General features: G+C 50.4%; 1 protein-coding gene across 1 annotated transcript; it reads right to left on the bottom strand.

Moving 5' to 3' along the window:
- Window positions 1-5,350: 5,350 nt before the first annotated feature.
- Window positions 5,351-7,035, bottom strand: NEUROG1 (neurogenin 1). The gene has a single exon (XM_004042539.5). The coding sequence runs from the start codon at window positions 6,759-6,761 to the stop codon at window positions 6,048-6,050; it is 714 nt and encodes a 237-aa protein (XP_004042587.1). The 5' UTR covers window positions 6,762-7,035; the 3' UTR covers window positions 5,351-6,047.
- Between the last annotated feature and the right edge of the window lie 18,617 nt (window positions 7,036-25,652).

Genomic DNA, 25,652 nt, shown 5'->3' on the forward strand with positions numbered 1-25,652 from the left:
TCTAGAGAGATGTGGATTTGTGGAGACTGATTTTTCACCAGAGGATGCCACCAGGTTCTTAGCTCTGTTGGTTCTGCAAACTGATACCCCAGGTCTTTGCCAGAGAACTCACCCTTAAACCCTCTCAGGCTAGTTCTCTCCTACCTAAGTGAGAGAAGTAGGGTGAATGTGCCCTTTTCCTCATTCAGCTAAAGGCCCTAAATGGCAGCTGTGGCCCTGCCTCCTGCTATGATCCAGCTTACTCCTGTGTTAGACTGGGGCTTGAAGCTAAGCCCCAGCTTTTCACTCAGCTGCACTTCATTTTTATTCCTTGAGAGATAATTGAAACCGCAGCAGGAGCACTGAAGCCAGTTTCCCTAGGTTCAAATCCCAGCTTCATGGGTTACTAGCCATGTTATCTTAGGCAAGTTCTTTGATTGTGCCTCACTTCCCTCATCTGTAAAATGGAGATAATTATATTATCAACCTCATGGGTGGAAGAATTAAATAAGTTACTATGTGTGATTTGTTTGGAGCAGTGCACAGAACACAGGGTAAGTGCTATGTAAGGGCTAACTAGGGTGGCAAGGATGGGTTGGTGATACTGAGGGCATTGGCCGTGACACCACAAGTCCCTTCCCCTACCCTTGCCATGAATTTTCTTTGAGGCATTTATCTTAGGCCTCGATTCAGACAAAGTTGTGGTTCTCTTGAGCACCAACCTGTCTTTTTAGCTCATGGACACTGTTATGGTTTGGCTGTGTCCCTACACAAATCTCATGTTGAATTCCCATGTGTTGTGGGAGGGACGTGGGAAGTAAGGTCTTCCCCGTGCTGTTCTCATGATAGTGAGTAAGTCTCATGAGATCTGATAGTATGAGGAGGAGTTTTCCTGCACAAGCTCTCTCTTTGCCTGCTGCCATCCATGTAAGACATGACTTGCTCCTCCTTGCTTTCTACTATGATTGTGAGGCTTCCCAGCCATGTGGAACTGTAAGTCCAATTAAACCTCTTTTTTTTTTTAAAAAAAATTGCCCAGTCTCAGGTATGTCTTTATCAGCAGTGTGAAAACAGACTAATACAGACCCCGAGACTCATGTTTCTATCTTTGTTTTAGGTACTAAAATGAGCATTTCAGGCAAAATTACCCATCTGTAGAGGGCTTTCTGGGATAGGTTCTGTATCCACATTGCTCCTACTTCAAATCCTTGAAGCCATCCTTGATTCCTCTGTTTCTTTCATGCTCAACAACAAATCCTGGTGTTTCTATCTTCAAAGTATGTCCTGGTTCTGACCACTTTTCATCAGCTTTGCACCATATACTCTTTTCTACAGGACTAACGGTCAACTGCTTAGTTAGGTCCCTGATTCTGCCCTGGCTCCAGCATCTATCATCCATATAACAACCAGTGTGGCCTTTAAAAATATAAGGTAATTCATAGCACACCTTTGTTTTCAGCCCTCCAATCACCTTGAGAAAAAACCTGAAGTCCTTATAATAGTTTACAAGGCTCACCGTGATTCGACTGTGCACCCCATCTGTATTAGTCAGTTTTCATGCTGCTGATAATGACATAGCTGAGACTGGGCAATTTACAAAAGAAAGAGGTTTAATTGGACTTACAGTTCCATGTGGCTGGGGAAGCCTCACAATCATGGCGGAAGGCAATGAGGAGGAAGTCATGTCTTACATAGATGGCAGCAGGCAAAGAGAGGGAGCTTGTGCAGGGGAACTCCTCTTTTTGAAACCATCAGATCTCATGAGACTTATTCACTGTCATGAGAATGGAAAAGACTTGCCCCCGTGATTCAATTACCTCCCAGCCGGTCCCTCCCACAACACCTAGGAATTCAAGAAGAGATTTGGGTAGGGACACAGCCAAATGATATCACCATCTCTCTGTCCATCCTTGCCCACAGCATGCCCTCTGTTCCAGCCATGTCAGCCTCCTTGCTGCCCCTCTAATACACTGCATGGCCAGGGCTTTCCCCTTGCTGGGCCTTCTCCCTGGGATGCTCCCCTCACCCGAGATATTGGCATGACTTCCCCACTCCCTGTCTTCATCCAGTCCTTTGCTTAAATGTAACTACATTCAAAGAACAGCAACCATTCTCCCACTCTGGCATTCCAGAGTCACCTTCTTTTACTTTATTTTTGCTCCTCAGAACTTACCACAATCTTTCATAAATTTATTTTGCCTTTCCCCACTAGAATGAAAGCTCCTTTGGGCCAAGAACTTTGTCTGTCTTGGTTACTCCAGTGCCTGGAAAGGTGCTCAGCACATAGTAGGGGCTTGATGAGGAGTCACTAAAGAAATAAGAGAATGGGTGGAATCTTTATTTTACTAGTTCGTCCTAATCTTCCCTTCCCTGCTTTCACAAAGGCTTGGAAGCAGTGTATACAAATATATATGTTGGCTGGGTGTGGTGGCTCACGCCTGTAATCCCAGCACTTTGGGAGGCCGAGGGAGGTGGATCACCTGAGGTCAGGAGTTCAAGACTAGCCTGGCCAACATGGTGAAACACTGTCTCTACTAAAAGTACAAAAAACTAGCTGAGCATGGTGGTACACGTCTGTAAACCCAGCTACTTGGGTGGGTGAGGCAGGAGAATTGCTTGAACCCAGGAAGCGGAGGTTGCAGTGAGCCAAGCTCATGCCATTGCACTCCAGCCTGGGCAGCAGAGTGAGATTCTGTCTCAAAAACAAAAACAAAAGCAAATAAATACATATGTTAAACCAGGGCAAAAATAAATGTAGAGATAAAGGTAGAGAATGAAGAAGCCTTCTGAAGTGCCTCCTGGTTGCTTAGTGGAAGACTATGTGGAGGATAGAGACATGGCTGTCAGCAGGGAGGTCTATGTTCTATCATTGTTTAGGATATTTTAGTAACCAGCCTGCTCTTCTCCTACTCCCGCCCCACCCCTGATCCCCTACCCCACCCCCTACATCCACAGGTGCCTGTGGATGAATGAGAGTTTGCTGCAGAAAGAAAGAGGTCCCTGAGGTGGGGATAAGCATTTTTAATCACTTTTCTTCTTTTCCCCTATTTGAGAACTCCAAGAGCTGCACATATATGCTTACTTCCTTAGAAGAATAGTATTAACTGGCGGGAGTAGAGATACCCCCACCAACGATGTTGTTAAAGACTTTTCTTTTTGGAAAGGTGCTCTGGGTCCTGGAAAGGTGGTCTGGGTCATACATCTTGAGTTGTGAGCCTATTGTGACAACAAACTTGAGGATACGGTTTGCTATGTCAGTCTCAGTGGTAAATGTCTTCCCCCCTGCTTCCAGTGCTGCACATATGCAGCTGTATGAGGCAAAGCTCCTGCTCCAGCTGTTTGCCAGTGCTTTCCCCTAGGATCTTGGACAATAATCAGGACACAATCTGTTGCTCTCTTCCCCTGTCCCAGACACGTGTGCCAATGTTACGGCTGGACTCTCCATAGGAGACTTGCCGTTCTTGAATCTGGCCCGTGCCCTTCAGAAAGCTAGAGAGAGTCACTTCCAAGCATTCTATGCAAGGCAGAGCAGAAAATCTGATGCAGACCATTTTGCTGTTTGCGCTAGGAAAACAGAAGACACAAAGCTAGTCAAGTGAATCAATTCTGAGACAGACAACAGAGTGAGGCCCTGGGTTGGGTTATTTTAGAGACACAACTTTTTCCTTGGAGCTTTTAGCAGAAGAGATTTGAAGATTTTCTTGAATGACTTTGTCTCTCTGGGGGCACTTAGAGAAAGCATTCAACTTCCAGAACCTTCTGCAAAGTAGCCTTTGTGTCTGAAGGAGGGTGCCTTGCCAATGGCTGGGCTTAGTGATGCCTTCAGGGACCTAGTGTATGGATCTGTGGATCCAACTTATCATGATAACACGTGAGGAGGGAAAATGCTTCCATAAGTAGAACCTGCTATCAGTGACTGTACTCTGGCCCTCTGCTTCTATGTGCCTTCTAAACAAATATATTTTCTCTATAAATATCATTCACTGTACCAGCTTTGTGTTCAGGACACATTTTCCTGAACCCACTCCCATCTTCCTCTGTACCCTTGCCACCAAATCACTATATTCATGAAAAGAAGAATCCAGTGGGAAAAAAAAAGATGTTTTTTTTTTTTTTTTTTTTTTTGACACAGGGTCTTACTCTGTCATCCAGGTTGGAATGCAGTGGTGCCATCAGGGCTCACTGTAGCCTCTACCTCCCTGGGCTCAGGTGATCCTCCCTCCTCAGACTACTGGGTAGCTGGGACCACAGGTGCACACCACCACGCTGACTAACTTTTGCATGTTGTCCACAGTAGTCTTGAACTCCTGAGCTCAAGTGATCCACATACCTGGGCCTCCCAAAGTGCTGGGATTACAGACATGAGCCACCATTCCTGGCCGAGATCTGGTCTTAACAATGTGGGGTAACTTGTGAGCTGAGGAAATAGCAAAAGCATTTTAGGAACTACCTCTTGTAATTACCCACATTCTAAAATTTTAAAACAAAAACTGCTACTAGCTGATGCTGTTAGCTAATTGTCAGACAACAGACAAACACACTGCAGCCAGAAAAATCCCCACTGAGTTTGGGCAGCTGATTTCTCTGGCATCAAATGAAAGCTTTAGCTATTGCCCCTGAGGCCTGGCTGAGCAAGCCCTGCACCCGAGCCCTCCCTCTGTGTGCCCTCCCCTTCCCCACCACTATGGGCCACAGCGGGTGTTAAGTGTGTGTGTGTGTTGGGGGGATGGGGGTTGAGAAGAATGCAGGCACCCTAGCTCACAATCTTAGGCAGCTACACACCCCACTCAGGACACCACACCAGCATGATTCATCCCACACCTCACAGCCAGGGTGAACTTAGCCTCAATGGACAACAATTTGGAGGCTTTGTTTACAAATTAATTTCCCCCTCTAAATAGGCTGTTATAAGAGTGGACCCTTCTGCTTGCCTAGCCTAGGCCCACCTGTCACTGGGACTTCCTAACCAGTGGTCACACTGTATTGATCTTTTTAATCCCCTCTCTTTGAAACACAGAGCCAGCTGATGTGGAGTTCCTCAAAAGAAAGACTCTCCCACTGCCCCTACCTCAACAGGTAGCTGCGGATCCGGGGCTAATTCCCTACTAAAAAGTCTTAATTGGCTTATGGGGAGCCTGAAAGCTCTCCCTTGTGTTTACAAGGTGAAAGGAATGATAGATCCCAAATACCCTAGTCTGTCTTTATCCGTTTCTTGGTGGAAATCAGGTGCGTTTTATTTTTTAATTGTTTTTGAAACAGGAACGGAGGCTTTGGAGGTGAGTGGGATAGTGTTTCACTTTAGTGGTTGAGCCAGCAGGGAAAAGCAAGAAAAGCCCCAGAGACACTAATATTAGGCAAGAAACTTGGCGACTTATTTTTAGTTTTTATTTACATGAAGCGTCTGCAGTACAAAAATGTAAACTTTGATAGCTCATAATAGAATAAACTCTTTATGTACAAAAATACATTTTCATATGAATGAAGCATCTTGAATAAATTAAAGTACTCTCCAGCCCTGTGCCTGAATAGCTAAGCAAGAATCTCCAGTTCTTCCTAGAGCGAGCCTGCGCAGTGGTGGGGGTCGGGATCCATAATGCATGAAGCCCACTCCTTGTCTCTGCTTTTTAAGCCTTTTCATTGTATTGTCAGCCGGCTCAAACCGAATTTTCATGCTCGTTTTTCTTCATTAGAGTTCTACAAATTGTAAAATTGACTTTTCACCTCGTCTTCAGGGGCTGATCTGTCCCTTTTCTAAATCACACTGAAGTGGTGGCTGGGGTCAGTTCTGAGCCAGTCACAAAGGAGGTTTTGTGGAGTTCAGAAAGTGCAAAAGGAAAGGCCGTCTAGGGGCGGGCAGGAGGGGCGCTGGGCTGAGGGCCAGAGAAACAGACGAAGAGGCATCCGCCGCGAGGGTGCGGCGACCTAACAAGCGGCTCAGGTATCCCCGACTGCTTTAAAGCTCCCGCTTCCTCCCTCCGCCTGGAGAGGGGGTCCCGAGGCGGCAGCTGGGGCCCCATCTATTGCCTGCTGACTAGGGGAGGGGGAAAGTAACGGTGTCTACAAAGGGCCTAGTGGTAAGGGATGAAACAGGGCGTTGTGTGGAGCAAGTCTTTGGGCAGGCTTGGGAAGGAGAAAACAGGGTCGCCAGGGCGGTAGGTGAAGTCTTCGGAGGCGGCGGGGCTACTGGGGTCAGAGAGCGGGGAGGCGGCGGCGGCACCTGAGCCCCAGGACTCCGCGTCGCTGGCGGGGCTTGGGGGACCGGGCAGGCAGGGGACGCACTGCGGCGGCAGGAGGCGCTCCCGGGCACCGCCTCCGGGCAGCCCTTGATCCGCCAGGCGCAGTGTCTCGGCCAGAGCCCAGATGTAGTTGTAGGCGAAGCGCAGCGTCTCGATTTTGGTGAGCTTGGTGTCGTCGGGGAACGAGGGCAGCACGCTGCGCAGTGCGTCCAGGGCCGCGTTCAAGTTGTGCATGCGGTTGCGCTCGCGATCGTTGGCCTTGACGCGCCGGCTCCTGCGCAGCGAGTGCAGCAGCGCCTCGGAGCGGACCCGCGTCCGGCCGCGGCGCCGCCGCCTCTCCTGCTCGTCGTCCTGTGCCCCTGGAACCTCAGACGCCCGGGAGATATTGGGCGCGCCCCTGCGGGCCTGCGCGGGCGGCCCCGAAGCGGAGGCTGCCTGTTGGAGTCTGGCACAGTCTTCCTCGTCGGTGAGGAAGCCGGATAGGTCACTGCCGCTGCTGCTGGCGCAGTCGAGGTCGGAGATGCAGGTCTCAAGGGGGGCTGGCATCGTTGCGCTGTGCAGGACCGACGGACAGATAGAAAGGCGCTCAGAGCGCTGCAGCCCGGACTGAGGGCAGAGCCGCCAGGGCGCACTTACGTTCCCAACAGCCTGGGGTTGTTACTCTGTGCCAGTTAAGGGCGCGAGAGCCTGGAAGGGTGCAGGGGCGCACGGAGAACTTCGCCTGGCCTCCTCGCCTCGCTTGCAGGGGCCACGCGCCCGACCGGTCTCCTGAGTGATGTCGCCGGCGATCAGATCAGCTCGTGTGAGCACCGAGTGTGGCACACGACTGGCCTCAGGACCCCTTAAGTACCCGGCGCAACAATGGGCGCCCCCCTCCCTTGCCACCTCCGCCCCCGCGGCAGCCCGGGTGAATGGAGCGAGGCGGCAGGTCATCCCCGTGCAGCGCCCGGGTATTTGCATAATTTATGCTCGCGGGAGGCCGCCATCGCCCCTCCCCCAACCCGGAGTGTGCCCGTAATTACCGCCGGCCAATCGGCGGCGTCGCGCAGTCCCGGGAGTCGGCTCGGGCTAAGCTGGCCAGGGCGTCTCCAGGCAGTGAAACAGAGGCGGGGGCGGCAGGCGATTAGCGGCCGAGGCACGCTCCTCTTGGGGCGGGCTGGGCGCCCCTCGCTGGGGTGGGACGGGGAGGCGGGGCGCGAGCGCGAAAGTGTGAGCCGCCCAGTGAGTTGCGGAAACCTGGAGGGTACTTGGAGTTTGGGTTCGCATCCCCTCTCCAGCTGCTTAGTGGTCGCGTGACTTTGGACGAGTAATTTAACTTCCCTGAGCATTGCTTTTCCCATCTGTAAGATGAGACAAAAGTTTACCCCGTGGAGGATGATCAGATATAATGTTTGTGGAACACTTAATGTGCAGCATCCGCTGAACAGGGTGAAAATCATTTTCAAATAGACTGGAGAGTGGCCATGCCAGAGGCACAGGGCGCAGGGCAAGGTAAGTGTCGCTGCTCCGTTCAGGCTGATAAAGAAACGGGAAAGAATCTGTTGACCTTCATCTGGGGAGTGCGAAGAGGAGAGTGGAAAAGAGGATCGGGTGATTTCCCAGGTTGCCTTGAGTCTTGGTCTCACCCTTCCCTTCTTTCCCTTCCCTTCTCCACCCTCCTCCGCACCTCTGCCCCCAACAGTCACCTCGAGATTCTTAATAAGAATTAATAATATGAGAATTTATATAAATAATAATATGAGAATATAATTATTAATATGAGAATTTCCTTTTCTTCGGCGTTCCTGAAACCTTGCCTGCCCCATGCCCGGAGAAATCCGTTGCACACCGTCTCTTGGAGCCCTGCTTGCAGCCTCTGTGGCCCTCTTCAGGGCGAGCCAGCCAGGGGATCCAGCTCCCCTGGCCCGAGAGAGAGCTGGCCCCTGGAGGGCAGCAGGTGACAGTGGAACCCCTTTCCTCCAAACCCCCTCCTGCCTTCGGTGTCTTAAACTCGCCTATTCCAGCAGGTCTTCCCTCTGCATGTCAGGAGTTACTTTTCTCTTGTCACCTACACTCACCCAGGAGCCACAGGGGCCCAGACATTACCCAACTTGTACTTGGAGGATAAATAGTAAGGAACAGCACTAGATTATAGGATGAGGGTATTAAAAACAAAATGAGCAGCTTTCAGCAAAGTGCCTGCCCCCCACCTGATATCCAAGTGGTAGCCTCAGGCCAGATGCCTGGCCTGCTGCCCTGGGAGCCTAGCTGACTCTTTGGGTTGGGGGGGGATTGGCCCCTTTGAGAAAGGGGGCTGTGTAGTGGCAGTTCCCACCTCGACTCACTGACCAGCGCTTGCCTTCTGGCTCAGGGGACTCTGCCCAGCTGTCCCCTTCCCCGACTGCACCCTGCAGGTACCCCTGGTCTCAGTGGAAGGCTAGGACACAGTCATATATAAGGGCTTGAGATTTATTAGAAGTCACAGAAAGTGGCTTCGACCAGCTCACTCAGGAAAGGGCAGTTGTTGGATGGATATGGGGGCTTCTCAAGAACTCAAGGGCTTCGAGGACTTGTGTAAACCAGCAGGAGCCCAAGGGTCCTCTCTCTGCCCCCAACCTCTGTTTCTCTCCCTGTGTCAGCTTCCCTTCTTTGGACTGCCACAACAAAATTCCACAAACTAGGGGGTTTAAGGCAACAGAAGTTCATTCTCTTACAGTTCAGGAGGCCAGAAGTCTGTAAGCAAGTTTTTGGCAGGGATGGCTCCTTTTCGGAGGCTCTGAGAGAAAATCTGTGACATGCCTCTCTCGCAGCTTCTAGTGGTGGCTCCTGGCCATCTTGGCCATTCATTGATTGGCAGCTGTGTCACTCCAATCTCTGCCTCCTTTCTTCATGCGGCCTTCCTTTCTGTGTCTTCTCCTTCTCTGTTTCTTGTAAGGACACTTGTCATTTGATTTAGGGCCCAGCTAATCCAGGATGATTTAATCTTGCAACCCTTGCCTTCATTATATCTGCAAAGATGCTTATTCCAAATAAGGTCCCATTCTGAGATTCTGGGTGGACATATCTTATGGAGGCCCACTATTTCAACCCACTACAACAAATGGTTTTCCAAATTCCTGAATGAGAGAATTGGTTTGGCCAGTGTCACTTTTTTTGGCTGACAGGTACCTGAAGAGCTTTCCTGTTGAGAAATTTGAATGCATGAGGACCCCTTCCCCATTCCTAGCAATTAGGGTGTGGGCAAAAGATTTTAGTACAGGCAATTAGCTGCCCCATTTGCAATTTAGGCTCAGAGCTGGTGACAGTCTAGAGTTCACTTGTGTCATGGCAACAACCCGGGAGAGCCAGTGACCAGTGGTGGAAGAGGTGGCTAGGAACCAGTGGACATCCTGTCTGAACTCTTCCCAGGGCCAGCCCTTGTTCCGTCTGTTTTTTGAGCCTGGTTCTCCAGCCTTCCCACTGATTGCATTAGCCCTCCCATAGTGGGCCTTTCGTTAGTGGGGCTTTTCTGCTTCAGATAGCCAGGATTAGTGTCTGCGGTTTCATAAATAAAACACCAAGTTAAATCCTCAGGTTGCTGAAGCATAGAAAATTATCCTTGTATTATTTTGAAGTAATCCATTGGCTATGTTGATTGCCTGTGCTGGGCCAGGCACTGTGCTGGACACTGGGGTGACAGGGGTGATAAACTTGGCTGATGGGCATCATGGGCTCTGAGTCTTGCAAGCCAGGGTTCAGTGCCAGCAGAACCTTTGGAAATTATTCATCTATCCACTGCACCTCGTACATGGGAAACTGAGGTGGGAGATGGGGAGGTCTTTTTTCCAGGTTACCCCAGGGATCGCTGGTGGTCAAACTAGGCCAGACTCAAGAGTCCTTTCAGCCCCTACTCTATGTTCTTCCATCATAGTCAATCAACAAATATACATGGAGAACCTACTGCATGCTGCCCTGTGCCAGGTGCTCTGTGGAGTGTGAAGCAGGCCTATAGTCCTAAAGGAGAGGAGATGTAGCATTAGGACTAGAGAGGTGTCGAGGGCCTATTAAGGGAGCAGATCTGAAGAGCATTGTGCACCTCCCAAAGGGAAGGCTTCTTGGCAGAGGGGGGACTCGCGAAGGCCTTGAGGGATGGGTGGGATGCGAATAGACAATTTAAGGAAAGAGAGGACTGGGGGTTACTATAGTGGCTATGTGGGTGCTGGTCTGGAGGATAGGGCTTCTGGGTGAACCCAGTGGAAAGAGGGTAAGGGGGCAGTTATGGTGGCCCTTGAATGGCCAGGGCAGCCTTCCTTGTTCCATTCCATCTCCTCCTCTTGCTTCTCTCTCTGAGCAGGGCTGTTAAAATTGTTCTAGTCATTCACTGTACAAGGACATCTGGTAGAGGGGGCAAGTAAGGGCTGAAATCTAGCCTCTCTACCACCCGCCAAACCATGCACCCTGACATGGGCTACACCTGTTCAGAGAGGGCACCTTGTCAAATATGTCCAGACGCACCTTATGAGCTAGCAGTAGGTCTGTGCCTTCTCCTGCCATGCTTCACTCCCTTTCCTGAACCTTAGAAAGCTGAGCAGGCAAGCATCCAAGCCTTGCCCTGCCTGCTCCTGGCTGTTAGACAGGGCATGTCGTGGCTCCTTCTTGGCTGTTAGTGCCTACCCCTTGTGCTTTTTATAAGTGCATCTGCAGGGGGCCCTCCTATAAGTGATCTACTGAGGATGGAACTGAGCCCTGGCAGGATGAGAATGAACGGGCAGCTTAAGAGGCCCAGAGCCTCTCCTCAAGAGAAAAAGGCCAGGCCACAGTTAGAAGGATGCGCATGCTTGCCAGGGAAGATGAAAGTTTCTCCTGCCCCTTGAAGCCTTCTAAGCGTAGTACATGAGTGTACCCTCATTCTCAGAGTACAGTAGAAGGTGATGTGGGCATGTAATAAATCCAACCACAGCAGGCGCCGCTATGGTGAGCACCACACCAGGTGTTCCGCCTGATGTGTGGACATCCAGCTGCCAATCTGCTGGGGGGCAGGGGAGGGTAGCCAGATGTTCCAAGGTGGGGCAGATGTTCCAAGGGACTAAGGATTAAGCTGGAGCTTCTTACACTGTGGTTACCTGGGGTAGTAGTGATGGTGGGGGTCCCCACCCCTTACCCCTGGAATCAGAATCTCTGGAGCACATGCTAAAGTCACTATTGACTGATACCTAGAGCCAATTTATTCACACTAGAATCGATATTTTGCATTAGCAACCACCCTCCTATCCTGTGCTTGCCTCAGCTCTTGAAGCAGGTTAAGTACATTTATGTGACAGCTAAGATGAGCTCCAAGGGCACACCTGTTCCAGGCAGCCCTAGGGATCTGACTCAAGACTCTGGTGGGACCAGCAGGGATGTGATTTTACTTCATCATCAAGAAGGCCTTTCTGGCATTGACACACTGATGAAGAATCAGCTTTCTTGAGAGGTGAGAGGGAGGGACTCTCAGGGTGCAGCAAGGTGTTGGATGCTTCCAGGGTCTTGAGAGACTTGGTTTATTATAATTTTTAAAATAAAGGCAAAAATAGGGGAGAAATGGTGGTAAATTATAAAAGTTTACATATAATAAATCAATGTGGTTAACAAATGAAAATATAAAGGAGTCTGTGCTGTTCACAAGGCAATTTCAGGATTTTAAAGTGACCATCAAATTATAGTGCCTGTAGGCATAGAGATCCAGGGATGGATCCAGACTGGAATTTGTGACGGAGCATCTTCCTCTACCCTGTCAGTGTCTCAGTGACCATGTGTATGACCTCGTTTGGAGTTAGAGTCCATTGCCTTCCAGCCCTTTTGTGGATGCAAGGTTGAGCCAAATAGCCTCTCTGCTGGTTATCAGAAACACTTCAACCTGGAGTTAAGAGATGCTGTAACAGGAACTGGACTGGAAGGTTAGTGTCCTGTAATAACAAGTACTGAGATGATAATCTGAAGGGGCTGAGGGGAAGGGGACACTATCACATTTCATACTTTCCTTCCTAAATTGTTTTAGCTCAGATTGATTATTCTCCATCCCCTCCAAATGGTTAGATAGAATATTAATTTCAAGAGTGCTGTGGCACTTCCATGTAGACCTGAGTTTTGTGGGGTTTCAAAGCAAAGTTGTTTTGTTTTTTACAGTACACATGAACTTGCAGCTGCAGCTTATGACAGGAGAAGGGAATGTTGTGGGCCCCTTACTCAGCCACTCACGTATTGGGGACAGGGCAGTCAGTGCACTGCACCGAGTTTGTAAGGCCACTGGGCAATGCTGATATCTACAGCGGCATCCTTGTTGGGGAATTTTACACAAAGTGAAGTTGTGGAGAGTTTTACACAAAGTGAAGTTGTGGAGAGGGCCACCCTTTATAACAAGACTGCTTGACTTCGATGATGATTTTCTTTCTGAAGCTATCTGGGGGGCATTTGTATTGGTTTTGTGGGTGGCATTTTAGAAAGAAAATGTTGTGATCTTTATAGAAAAGAAGGAAGAAAAAGATGCAGTTCCTCAAGAGGAAGGGATGAATGATGAGGCTGGACACAGAGCTCGCAGGTTCCTTTCAGTGCATCAGATACACCCGAAGATATGCAGTTGGGTTTCCATATAAGAGAAGAAGGGTGGGGTTGGAAAAGAGAAACAATTCTCTATTTTCTTTACTGATGACCCATGACAGTTGTGGAAGGGGGGGCAAAAGAGAGGGGGGAAACGAGGCAGGAGGGGGGAAACAGAGGGGTCTTTCAGTGACAGAGCAAGGAAAATGGCAAATTATCCATGGTTTCTAGAAATCCGTGGAGGCCCCCTCGGCCCCTGCCCTGCTAAATACAGTGCCGTCTGTATGCATTTCCCAGTTTGGAGATGTCGGCTGAATATTGCTCAGCATTGTCTGCTGATGGGTTTGGTGGAGTGCAATCTGCCTGCATGCGGGATGAGTCCTGGGCTCCAGTGGAAGCTCTGGCACACATCTCCTTTATTCTGTGCTGTGTCCAAAATGCCTCCCCAAATGACACTGGGCAATTCTGCAGCCAAACACATTATTTCCACAAGCATCTGTCAAGTTTGATTGGGGTTCTCTAGCCTGCTCTTGTATGGGGGTACAGCATGTGCTTGGGCTGGCCAAGGTTTGAAGTGCGTTCGTGGTTAGGGCCAGTCTTGGGTGAAACAGTGTCCTTTTTGTGCCCAAAGGCGAGTGGGGGAGGCGAGGGGGGTGTGCACACTTGTGCAGGGAGGGCCCACGAGCGAGGGTGCAGGCCCTGAAGAGGGGGCAGGTGGAGGTGATTGCCCCACCCCTCCTCAGCAGTGAGGCCTGCAGTGAAGGCCTGCAGCATTCACATCAGCTGCTAGAGGCTGCGAATCCTTCCAGACCCACCTTCAAAGCCTCTGAGTTTGGTTCTCTTAGAGTTCTTGAAGTTAAATCTTCTGTGCTCAGATAAAAACAAAAACCCTAACCATAGCTCCGCTGTTGCTGTCACTAGGTTTAGCTCCCCAAATCCAGGCTGCACCTGCCACAGGAAGTTGCTAAAGCCAGGGTGAATTTTCCTGAGCAGTTTCATTTTTGCCAGCTTCGTTTTTGAATTCTTAAGAAGGTCTTTACTAGAGATTATAAACACATTCCCACCCACCCCCTGGCCCCCCGCATCCCTGGATGCTTGTGGGTCAAGTGTGGGAAAACTGTGTGAGGGTGTTTTCTTCTGTGTGTACAAAAGAAGTCACAGTGAAATGTATCCTAATGGAATCTGACTATTGGTTTATGGAAAGAATTCAGAAATAAACACAAAAATTGCTAAGTGTTTTTGCTTTTCTCTACCTTAACACTCAGCTACATAAATTTATGTTGGGTTCAAATACAAATGCATTTTGTTTGTAGTAATTAAAATGTTTTAATGAGACAACCATAAAATCCACCATTAATTATTTTATTTCAAACACTTCTGCCTTCTTTTGAACCAGGTCTATTTAGAAATAGTTTAGAGAGTGGCCTGCAGTTTTATTCTTTCCTCTGCATTATACACAGGAGTGGAGAAGTCATTTATAAATAATTACACAATGTTTTGGGTCTTTGGGCTTGTATAATATATCAAAGCGATTAGTACACTTATTGTTCCATTGTAAAAGCTTTTTTTCTCCTTTCAGTTTCACTTGCCTTGTCTTCTAGCTAAACCTTTTTCTGGAAATCTTTTGTCTTCTTCATTCTTTTTGCTTGTTACAGTCCAGGAGCATTCTTCTTATTCAAACACTCGCAGCAGGGGCAAAGAAAGCGACATCGGCCGCATCTTAAGTTTTACCATAACTTTCTGGCATTTTCTTTTCTTCCAGTTTTCCCAGACTACCTAGGGGCAGTGAAGAATTATAACATACATGAATTATTAGTACTCCCCTCGAGTTAAAGGGGGAGGAAAGCGCCTCATTTTCTATGCCCCTAAGGGACGGACCGAGCGGGCAGCCTCTAAACAATGTATTTATCACTTTGCATCTCTTTGGGACGCCGGCCGCGCCCCCACCCTTGCCGCCGCCGTCGCCGCCGCCACTTCGGTTTTGCTCTGGCTGGGGAGACCCGGCGTTTCTGGATTTCTTTCATGCAGCCACAAATAAAGGCTCCTAGGCTGGAAGAAGGGGATTTCCCCCCAAGTCTTGAGCAAACGACCCTAGCGCCGTGGCTCTTCCTACGGCGGGGGCCTCGGAGAACCCGGCGGGGCGCGCGGGGGGACGCGTGGGCACTGCCGCGTGGGCGCCCTGACCCCGCGCCCGCGTGGAGCGAGAGCCGGGACTCTGGGCCAGCAAATTCCAGTTCCCCGATGGGGCCGGCTCGCCGCTGGAGCCGCGTGAGGGGCTTAGGGCCGCACGAGAGGCGACCGCGCCGCGGCCTCCAGCCACGTGAGCACAGACACGGCTTCAAACGTCCCCAACGCACTAATCCTTGTTATCCGGCAGGATGACCGCGGCCGCGCCAGCACCCGGCCTGCCTCCTCCGTCTGGCTGCGGGCGGGGAGTGCGCCTGGCTCCCGAGCCCCTGACACGGATTTGGGGCCTGCGATGACGATCTACCCCACACCATCCACATTCCTGGGACCCTCGGGGCAAGGTCCTACAGTCCTTGGTGACCACCGCGCCTGCAAAAAGCGGTGGGAAAGTTGTTAGAAAACTGCCAACACGCGCATGCCTGTAATCCCAGTTACTCGGGAGACTGAGACAGGAGAATCGCTTGAACCCGGGAGGCGGAGGTTGCAGTGAGCCGAGATCGCGCCACTGCACTCTAGCCTGGGAAACAAGAGCAAAACTCCGTCTCAAAACAAAAACAAAAACAAAACAAAACAAAACAAAAAAAACCTGCCGCCGCTCTGGAAGAGCTGGGATGGAGAATAAGGATGAATTCTGGAGGGAAATCCGGCAAAACGGGCATTGGCACTAAAATAGGACGTTCGTTAAGGAAACAACAAAGATGGCTGAAGAATGGAGTATGGCTGAAAAAAGCCCACTGGAGAGGTGCAGATAGTCCCCTCTGGGCGCCTTCCGAGGTTGGGAGGGCATTCTGGCCCCCGCCCCTCCCCGCCGCAATCTGTCGGGACCCGCCGGGTTTCCATATGAAGGGTCGAGCCGGCGCCTTGGGAGCGCTGAATGGCCGCTCGCGGTCGGGCGGGCGCGCACGCCCCGCGGCCCGGGCTGGATTTGGCCGCATTTGCATAGCAGGTGCTGATGCTTGTCCATTCTTACTTAAAGAAGTTTTAATATGGGATAAATTACCAGGAACTAGGAGCTGACGTGGGCGGGAAAAAGGGAATCGTGTCGCCAGCCAGTCTTCTTACCGCTGCCTGGCCTGGAAGGATAGGAGGGGCAAGGAGAGAAATGCGAAGTAAGATTCGATTTTAAAAGTCGTCACCTTAAGAAGCTGCAGCCTCTCCCCCTATCGCCCCAAAAGGAGTAAAGAGAAGACAGGAGGGAACTTTAATCAATTTGATTTTAGAATCTGTTTTGCAGCGAGTAAAGCAGTAATCCCAGGGATAGTAATACGATTAACCAGAGATCTTTGAGTCAGAAAGTCTGGCCGAGTTTAAAATGTTAATCCCGGCCCTAATCCGCCCCGTTGGCGGGGGTAGAAGTGCTGCACCACAAGGAGAGATTGTGTTTTCTTCCCCTGCTCTTAAAGAAACATCCGCGAGGTCCGCACCGGCCCACTTCTAGATCAGGACGAATTCCTTCCCTGGAGTGCGCTCCCAGGGCTGGCGGCCTCAGGGCCACCGGGGGTCAGGGCGTGCTCTGGATAGGTTTCTCTCCCAGGGAAACCAGGCCCCTGTGGCTGCCTGGGGATGGCGGTGGCCTCCGGGTTAATTCCAAGTGTTTGGAATCTTGCAAAGGCTTGGAGCAAAATGGAGTTTCAAAGTGGTGGGATTTTGAAGAGATAGAGGCTGGGGTGGCTTTCACGGCCCTGCCCCCCAAATCCCCTTTAAACTGGACACATGCGTATCCTTAGGGACAATCTGGTTTTTAAGGTTTTCAGGGTCTTGGGGACTGGAGAAGGGGAATGGCGACCGCACACTCCAGCTGCCAGAGTGTGCATCTGCTTATTGGCTTCACGGGAGAAATGTCTGTAGTCTGGGGACCCCTGAGAAATCTCCAAATACTTGTGGCCCGCGAGGGGGCCAGGGTGAGGAGAGGTGGACTTAGCCTGAGCACTGCTATCCCAGGGTCTCCATACTAACATGCTGCCAGACTCATGGAGCCAACAGAACACCTGCTCTCTGAGGGGTCAAATACTGAGGCTCTTAATTCCTTTGCCCTCTGGCGCAGGACACTTCCTCCTCCCCTCCTGGGCCCACACACTGCTTTTTAGGGTTCAGCCTTCTCTAGTCGCTGGTGGTTCCTCTCTTCTGGCCCAGTTTGACAACACTTTGGGGCAAGTTCGCACCTGGATCTTGTGGCAGGCCTCTAACTTGCCCCAAGTGCTTCCCAAGGCCTGCTTTCCCTGGAAGGCAGTGTGAGATGCCCAAATAGACCATATGGTTTAGAGCGAGAGCCTTGGAGCCTACAGACAATGGGGAAGTGAGAGGCCCAGGTCAGTGGCGGAGCTCGGAGCTCGAGAGGCTGCAAACCTCCCTTTCAGCCTAATGAAGCTGTTGTCTGGGGGTAATGATGCAAATGCCTGGGCCCTTTCTTGCCCGTGGTAGTCTAGAACGTGATTTGTCATACAATCTGAATCTTTGGGAGGACTTTAGACAGAACCTCCCCCAAAGATGGTGATGAGCCATATGTGCACTTTGCATCTGAAGTGGAGATGGGGGAGGGTGAAGAGGGGACCCCGCCCACTCCGACTTCCCTGAAGGACAGCGTTCTGGCTGGGGCCTGACAGCCAGGAGGACGAGGACGTAGACCTCGATAAGCCTAGGGCTGCCTGACCCTGGGGGCTCATGAGTGGGTGCAGAGCCACAACATCTAATCACAAATTAGCAGTGTGTGTTGGAAAAAAATGTATGCACAATCTGGATATGCTGAGTGGGGTGGTCGTTGCTGCCCCCTCATTCTTTGTATCCCATGCTGGGAGATGAGGACAGAGAAAAGGACATTCTGAATGAAATACTCCCTTAGTGACAATGCTTAGATTTCACTTCTTTGAGTGCCCCGCTGATGTTAACTGGGGCCTGGATGAACACTTTACGGAGTATTTCTGAAACAGAATTAGTAAAAGAGAAGCAGGGACCAGGTGACAGGCATCCAGGCCTGGGGAAGGTGGGGACAAAAGAGAGGGGAAGATACAAACCCAGGTGAGGCAGACAGAAGGAAAGTGGGAAAAGCAGCTCCTTGGTGAGAAAGAGAAAGTTGGCATTGCTCCTTATATAAGGAAGAGAGGCAGCTCCCAATTGCAGCTCCAGCTCTGGGCACTGTGGGTTCACCCGAAGTCTGGGGACACAAGGACATTACTCATTATCAATCTAAGTAAGCCAGGTCACAGTGGAATGAATTAATCCAATAGCCTTTTTTAGGGGCAGGGGATGCAATAGAGAGGCACCGGTGCCCCAACATGACTGGAATCGGAATAGCAATGACAGTGAGTGCTGGGAAAAAAGATGCCTGTGGGTGGAGTCTACAAAGGTGACCTCTCCACATCTGCCCGCAGACTACCCCTTTTTCTTCTGCACCACCCTTTTCTGTACCCTCAGTGCTTGGCAGTGCCTAGCTTTTTCCAGGTGCCTGTTTGCATGAGCACTGGGAGTGCCCAGGGCCAGGATGCTCAGTGTCAGTCCCTCTTCTTGACTTCATCATCATCACCATCATCATTCATATCCTTTGAGTATAGTTGATGCTCAAGGGATATTTGTGGAGGGAATGGATTTGTGCATGGGCACCAGGTGTTCATGCCTGCATGGGTGCTGACATGCATGGATACATGCGTGCACATACATAGCTCTTCCTCACCTTAAGGGGAGAAGGGCATGGGGTGTTGGATTGCACCACTTCTCCAGGATTACTCCACCTCCTATAACCTGAGAGTTGGCCCACAAGTTGGCACCAGCAGCCCCAGGCCCTCTGTGATGGGTGCTCAGCACTTGGCTGGAAGAGGGCTTGCTGGGTGGGTGTTCATTCACCCATTCTGTGGTTGTATAACTTTAGGAGATAAAAGTGGAGTGGGATGGGAAATGGAGGCACCGTAATCTGTGGAGGAGAGGTCCCTAATTACCCCTGCTGCTGGTGGGCGTCAGGCAAGGGCAGATAGAAACCCTGGCCACGCCTTTGCTGCTGCGGATCACTCCCGTGGCCACAGTTAGTTGTCACCAAGCTGTGCCAAAGCCCTGGCCACATGATACTCTTTCTGCTCCCTCAGACGCCTCCAGCCTCTTCTCTGGACACTGAGGGAGAGAGAAGTGGGGAGTTGTCACGGTGACAATACCAGATCTCAAAACCACAAGCTGCTCACCGCAACACCTGCTACCACCCAGAGAGGTGTCCTGGAGTGGGAGCTGGGAGGTGGCTCTCTTAGGGTTTGGCACAGGGTGGGGTGAGAGTGCTGGGAACCTAGCGGGACCAGATTTTCTGCTAATTTGAGGGCTACGCAGAAAACTTTGTTTAGAAAAGCAGGAATCTTTCTAGAACTTCCCAGTCTTCCTTCTTTCTGGCTTTAACAAATATGTCCCAGGTGCCTGTTTGCATGAGCACCAGGAGTGCCAGTGTCAGTCCTGCTTGACTTCCTGACTCCATCATCAGCATCACCATTCAGATTTGTATAAAAACTATTTGTAAACTAGTTTTGTGAGGGAGACGCTCAGCTAAGCCCTCAGTATGTGGATTATATTAAATCCATACACAAGCCTGTGACTGGTGTATTTTGTCTGCCTTTTAAATATGGGGAGACTGAGGCTTGAGGAGGTTAAGACTCATGTCCAAGGTCATAGGGCCAGCAGGCAGCAGAGCCCGGGATGGAACTCAGGGCTCTCTGGCTTCAGTGCCCATGATCTTCACCATTCACCATCCTCCTTCTGCCTCATTATGTGAACACCTGCTCTGTGGCCAGCTCCAGCAAGGTGCTGGGGCCGTGGGGATGGAAGCCGTAGTCCCACTCTGTGAGGGAAGGCAGTCCTCAGCTGTGGAGGTGGGTGGGGCTCTGTGGGGAAGGTGGAGAAGGTCTGTGCTTGTCTGCGGGTTGGCTGCTCTTGTGGGGAAGGGCCCTGACTATGGGCACACAGGGGACATTGTTGTGTTTGGAGCTGGTCTCTGTTCCTGTTATCTTGGTGAGAATTGGGAGGTCTGGGTTCCCTCTGCTACCTGGAAAAAACCCCTTTTTGAGCCTCATCTTCTGAATGTCAAAAAGAGATGATGAGGGTGGGAGGTGGAGGGGTATAAGGCATCCTCCAGGGACTTGGAGACCAGCTAGAGATCTCCAGGATCCTGGGAGCAGCACTGCCTTCAGCTGAGATCTTGGGGAGGCAGCTCCATGTGTGATATTAAACTATCTGCTCTCCAATCTGGTTTCCCTACCCACACAGCGGGTCGAGTTTATGAGGGGCCCGAGAACTAAATGGGCAGTTTCTCTAAGCAGTGGAGGGAACATTCGGTTTGGTGTGGCGTTCACGGTTCTAGAGTTTGTGGGCTGTCCTGAGCTTCTTGTCTCTACGTTCCTGCAGAACTCAGCATGACCTTGGCACCAAGAGACCCTAGGTAGCATATGTTTATAGATTCAGAAGTTGTTCATTCAGTTCTTTTATTCATTCATTGCCATGCTGTTTAATCAACTTTTTCTGGGTAAAAGATCACTTAAATTCCCCACCTAAAACCCTTCAAAAGTTTTTCATTACACTTAGAATACCTCTGTGTCTTCATTTTAAGTGTGATTAACAAGGCTCTGGATTACCTGACCCCTGCCGACCTGGGAGGGAGGTGGTAGCTCAGCCTCATCTCCAGGTCCTCCCCCTTTGCCCTCTGAGCTCCAGCACACTGGCCTTCTCTGCGTTTTTCACACTCCCCAGGGCTTTGCACTTGTGCTTCCTCCTGCCTGGAGTGCTCCCTGTATTGCTCCTTCTCAGTCTCCAGGTCTGGCCTCAGAAGCCCTCCTGATCCTGGCCAAAGCCACCCTTCTGGCCCCAGCAGTCACCCCCATCGCATCACACTGTCTCCACTAGCAAGTCAGCTGGGAGCAGTTTATATATTTGTTTACCTGTTCCTTGTCTGCCTCTTCTACTAAACTGAGAATTCCACATGGTGGCAGTACCTTGTTTAGCTTATTACCTCATGTTCCCAATGCCTAGAACAACTTTTGCCACATAAGAGGTGCTCAGTATGTTTTGTCGTTGAATGTGGACATGGATCTAACGTGTTTTAAATGATAAAGTGACTGCCCTGCCATGACATATGGAAGCTGGGAAGCTCCAGTCAAATCTGTCTGAAGGGGAGAATGAAGCCTGTGTGAGTGATTTGCTCCACATTTGTGAAGCTATGTGCTTCTAAGTGGGGTGTGTCCAAAGTGAACATGGGGCATGAGGACGTTTTCTGACTTGGTGGACAGAATATGGAAGACCTGACTTCCATAGGGTGATTTTGTGTCAAGCATGCACCCATGGGAGTCTCTGAATCATATTGTGTGTGCTCAGAGGAATCCTCTGCACTTGCCAGAGTAAATATGTCTTTTCATTGTGAAAAACAGCCATGCAAGCAGCTTCTCACAATGTAGGAAAAGACATGAACAGGGTTTCCAGTCCACATCAGAATGCTCATCAGGGCCAGGGAAGAGGAGGGCCTCCTCAGAGTGAGAGGGCACAGAGCAGTGGCTGAGTGCGGGGCACACCTGGGTCACAGCATCAGCAGCAAGAGGCCTGGAACTGGCTTTAAGGAAAGCCACTTGCGAGCGCACCTCCATCATTCCCAGGAAGCACCCTGAGGTATACTTGGGGTGGGGGAGTGTGAGGAGCTCTGGCCCCATTCTAAGTCCTCAGCAGCCCTCTGAGTTGCTCCCCAGCACTCTAAGTCCTGGCTCTTCCCCGTGAGCACTAGTGGTGGGTCAGCTGAGGGCTGGTGGGAAAAGACTCCACTCCTGCCATCAGAGAGGTGGTGGTTGGCCTGGGGACAGGAGCAAAACAGGAGCATGCCAAGGAGCCAGTGAACGGGATGCAGCTCTGCTTACACGTGGCCATGCACTCACCTGACACTCGCCAGCCACTGATGCGCCTCCCAGGGGCCGGGGTCACCATGTGAGGTGCTGGGAAACTGGAGAAAACTTCATGGAGCTGCTGTCATGGAGCTCACATTCCCATGAGAAAACAGACCCCAGTCACATAAATACACACTTCTGATCACAGCAGGTGTCAGCAAGTGCTAAATGTACAGGGTGACATTGTGGGGAAAATCAGGAGAGACCTACCGCAGCTGGGGTGGCAGGGAAGAACTCTGAGATGACTTGAAGCTGAGACCTTGAAGGATGAGAAGGAGCCAGCCATGGGGTAAGCTAGAGGGAGAGCACTCCAGGCCGGGCACTAGCAGGTGCAGACTCTGGAGCAGGAACGAGCTTCTAGTGTGGGAAGAACTGTGGTGGACCAGTGGATATTAAGAAAGCCTTGCCTTGAATCCCAGCACTTTGGGAGGCTGAGGTGGGCAGATCACCTGAGGTCAGGAGTTCAAGACTAGCCTGGCCAACATAGTGAAAACCCGTCTGTACTAAAAATACAAAAATTAGGCCGGCATGGTAGTGGGCGCCTCTAATCTCAGCTACTTGGGAGGCTGAGGCATGAGAATCACTTGAACCTGGGAGGTGGAGGTTGCAGTGAGCTGAGATCGCGCCACTGCACTCCAGCCTGGGTGAAGGAGTGAGACTCCATATCCAAAATAAAAATAAAAAAAAATAAAAATAGCTTTCAGGAGCACAGGAGCAGGATGCAGAGACAACTTTGAACAGACTATGCATAGCCACATAACATGGACAGGAACAAGTGTCTGCTGAGCACTTACCATGTGCCTAGCGCTGTGCAGATGTTGCACACAGCGTCTCATTTCCTCCTCACACCAACTCCACAAGGTGTGTGCTGTTACACTCCTTATTGTGCTGAGGGCAATGGAAGCTCAGACAGGTGAAGTCAGTTGCTAGAGGCCATTGAGTGGTGGCATCGAGTTTGGAAGATAAGTTTGATTCAAGAGGCCAAGTTCATAACCACTAGGCGATTCTGTCTCCGATTCTGTCTCCCCGTATGTAAGGCAATACAAACTGCCACACACCTGCTCAATGGAATGGGACGGAAGAGGGTGATACCAAAGAAAATTGCAGTGAGGACCTTGGGCTGTTGGAGGGATTGTGTGGAAAGCTGTGTGGACAATCACACGAACAAAAGTCATCATTGAAGCCACATCCCACCCTCAGGAGTTTGCTTTCTCAGGAGGCGGCATCCAGCAGAGCTAGCGGCCTTAGCTGTCCAGAGGTGGAGAACAACGCCACCTGTTGGTTGAACAAGATATGGCCGCACAACAACTTGGCATTGATCCGTCACCCATGAAGTGTTTATTAATCATCCATTGGGTACAGGACCCACAGCACTGGGCTGTATGTGTAAGACTGTGGGAAGACAAGTGGGATGAGAGGTGAGGGGAATGCAGGAGAACTTGGAAGCACAGCTCTGCCGCGCAGAACCGAGAGGTGTGAGTTGGAGCCTGGGCCGCCCATTTCTGTCCTTTCTTGTGAGTGCCTAAAGATCTGTGAAAATAAACTGAAGGAGAGCAGAAGAAGTGAGGGACCTGGATTGGCCTGAGAAGCTTAGAGAGGCTCCATCAAAGAGGCAAAACCTGAGCAAGCAAGGACTTGGAAAAGCAAAATGGTATTTCTGCACACCTGTGAAATGATGTATGTACAAGCTATTTGCTGCAGTGTTATTTGAAATATAAAAGTTGGGAATGGCCCATGTGTCCATCAGTAGAGGTGTGGGAGGATAAAGTATGTTACATCCATATAAAGGAATGCTGTGTAGCTGTAAAAAATGAGCAGGCTCTTTATGCGTTGATATGGAAAAGTATCCAAGGTGTATTGAAAAAGCAACAACACAGCCAGTTTCTCTCCACCTCAATTCCAAAGAGGTGGCTTTTGCTGCTTATTTTACAGGGGGAGAGGTCACAGTGTAGTTGGTAAGGTCCCCTGATCTTCTGCCTATACCCTGCCTCCATCATCTGCCACTGTCTCAGGCCTAGCCTGGTCTGTCCATATAAGCAGCTATGGCACTGCACTTTGGGTGCAGAGAATGGGGTTGGGACCATGCCTCAATTTCCATGAAACTCAGCTTCCTGTCATGACATAAAGCATGATGGGGGGAGCCTCCTTGGCTATTGCCCCTGCTCCCCAGCTCTTATAACTAGGCTGTGTTTACCTATTTGTGAAATGAGAGGGTTGGGCAAGGTGACCTGCTGGAGGCCTTCCAGAATTTGGGCTCTACAGCCTTCGTGTTGAACACTTTGGAAAGCTTATGACACTTCTCAGAGAATGGGGTCCAGTGATATTCTGGTGGGTGTGGCCTCTCCCTCTTTCTGTTACAGTAAGAATGACCTCCCTCTGAGCCTTAGCTAGAGACAGTGTGGCTTCATGGAGAGAGTATTAGACAGGGGGCTGGGGAGGGAGGGCGTTCTAGGCTGTGACTTTGCCCCTTCAGGACCTCAGTGTCTTCATCTGAGTCACTAGGAGGTGGGTGGACAGGGCCCTCCCCAGCCTTGCCTTTGTAAGAGGCATCCTTGGTTCTATGGTGGCAGGTGCAGAGGCCAAGTCCTCTAGCTCAGCTGATCCCGGCCAGTCTCTCTTCCCTTAGCCTCGAGATGAGTTTGCTAACACATCTGGTGGGAATGAGCTGGAACTCTGTATCTGTGCAAGTCTCCTGCCGATTACTCAGTAAGTGCTCCATAAAGGGAGGATAGGAGATGCAGCAGGGATGGGCTGCAATTGAAACTTTAACATTATCTCCAGGGATTTAGTGTATAAATAAAAATAACAGGCTGGAGAGAAGCCAGGTATCATACATCTTTGAATTGACCTCTGTTTCTAGACCACACCATATTATATTATGAATTAATATTTTTTAAGAGCCTGACAAAATCTCAGAGATCCTGTGGCAAAATCTCATTAGTTTTGCAGGAGTTCAAATCATTTATTTATTTCATGTAGACCAGAGATGTGACATTTTGCTTTGGCATTTTGTCCTCTTGAGGACCTCAGCAGATGGGCATGGCTGTTGTCTGAGGGCCATTGATGGGCTCTCTCCCAACCAGTGGGCCCAGCTGCTGGGGAGCTTCTAGAAGCTGATATGCAGCTATGATCCCAGATGGGACTTGGGCTAAACTTCCTCACCTGGCACAGCACTGAAAAGGAGTGATGGAGGAGGAAGTGAAGGTGTCCCATGAACTTTTAGGTAACGTCTTTATTTGGAGCATTTCCAAGCCCTGCATTCACTCTGGAAATCATTTGCCACTTCCAGGGAGCTGTTTGAGCAGCCACGAGGTGGAGCTCAATGCCTGCCTCCCAAGGGCTCCTCTTCATTCCCGGAAGCCTTTTCCAGAGGGGGAGGGTTGGGAGGTGGGTACAAAAGACTTGGAAAGAAAAGTGCCCAGAGGGCAGCTCACCACCCTCCCTCGCCCCTGTTGCTTGATGGGGACTGTAGAATCTCTGCCTTGAAGGGAAATCTCTTCTTGACACTCAAACCAGACCCCTTCTGCCCTGCCAAGTTAGCAGGGGTTTCCTTTCTTCCTTCTGTCCTTCCTTCCGTAAACTGAAGCTTGAAGTGGGTGCCTCATTCTCAGAGCCGATCTGGGGCAGTGTCCAGCTCCCAAGTCTACAATTTCTCCTAGTGTGAGTTTCTCTTTGTGTTGAGGTGGCTTTGGTATTTTCCTCAATGGACTGCTGCATTGCATGATTCCACGAGGCAGTTTTTTTTTTTTTTTTTTTTTTTTTGGCAAATGGTGCTCCCTGCAGTCGTGTAAATATGGCAGTCAGTTATTGTATCCCACCAAATGGA

Source organism: Gorilla gorilla, chromosome 4, assembly GCF_029281585.2.
Source record: "Gorilla gorilla gorilla isolate KB3781 chromosome 4, NHGRI_mGorGor1-v2.1_pri, whole genome shotgun sequence".
Classification (NCBI taxonomy): Eukaryota; Metazoa; Chordata; class Mammalia; order Primates; family Hominidae; genus Gorilla; species Gorilla gorilla.

Excerpts from the sequence above, each read along its gene's own strand:
- NEUROG1 (XM_004042539.5), bottom strand. The coding sequence starts at position 6,761 with ATGCCAGCCCCCCTTGAGACCTGCATCTCCGACCTCGACTGCGCCAGC.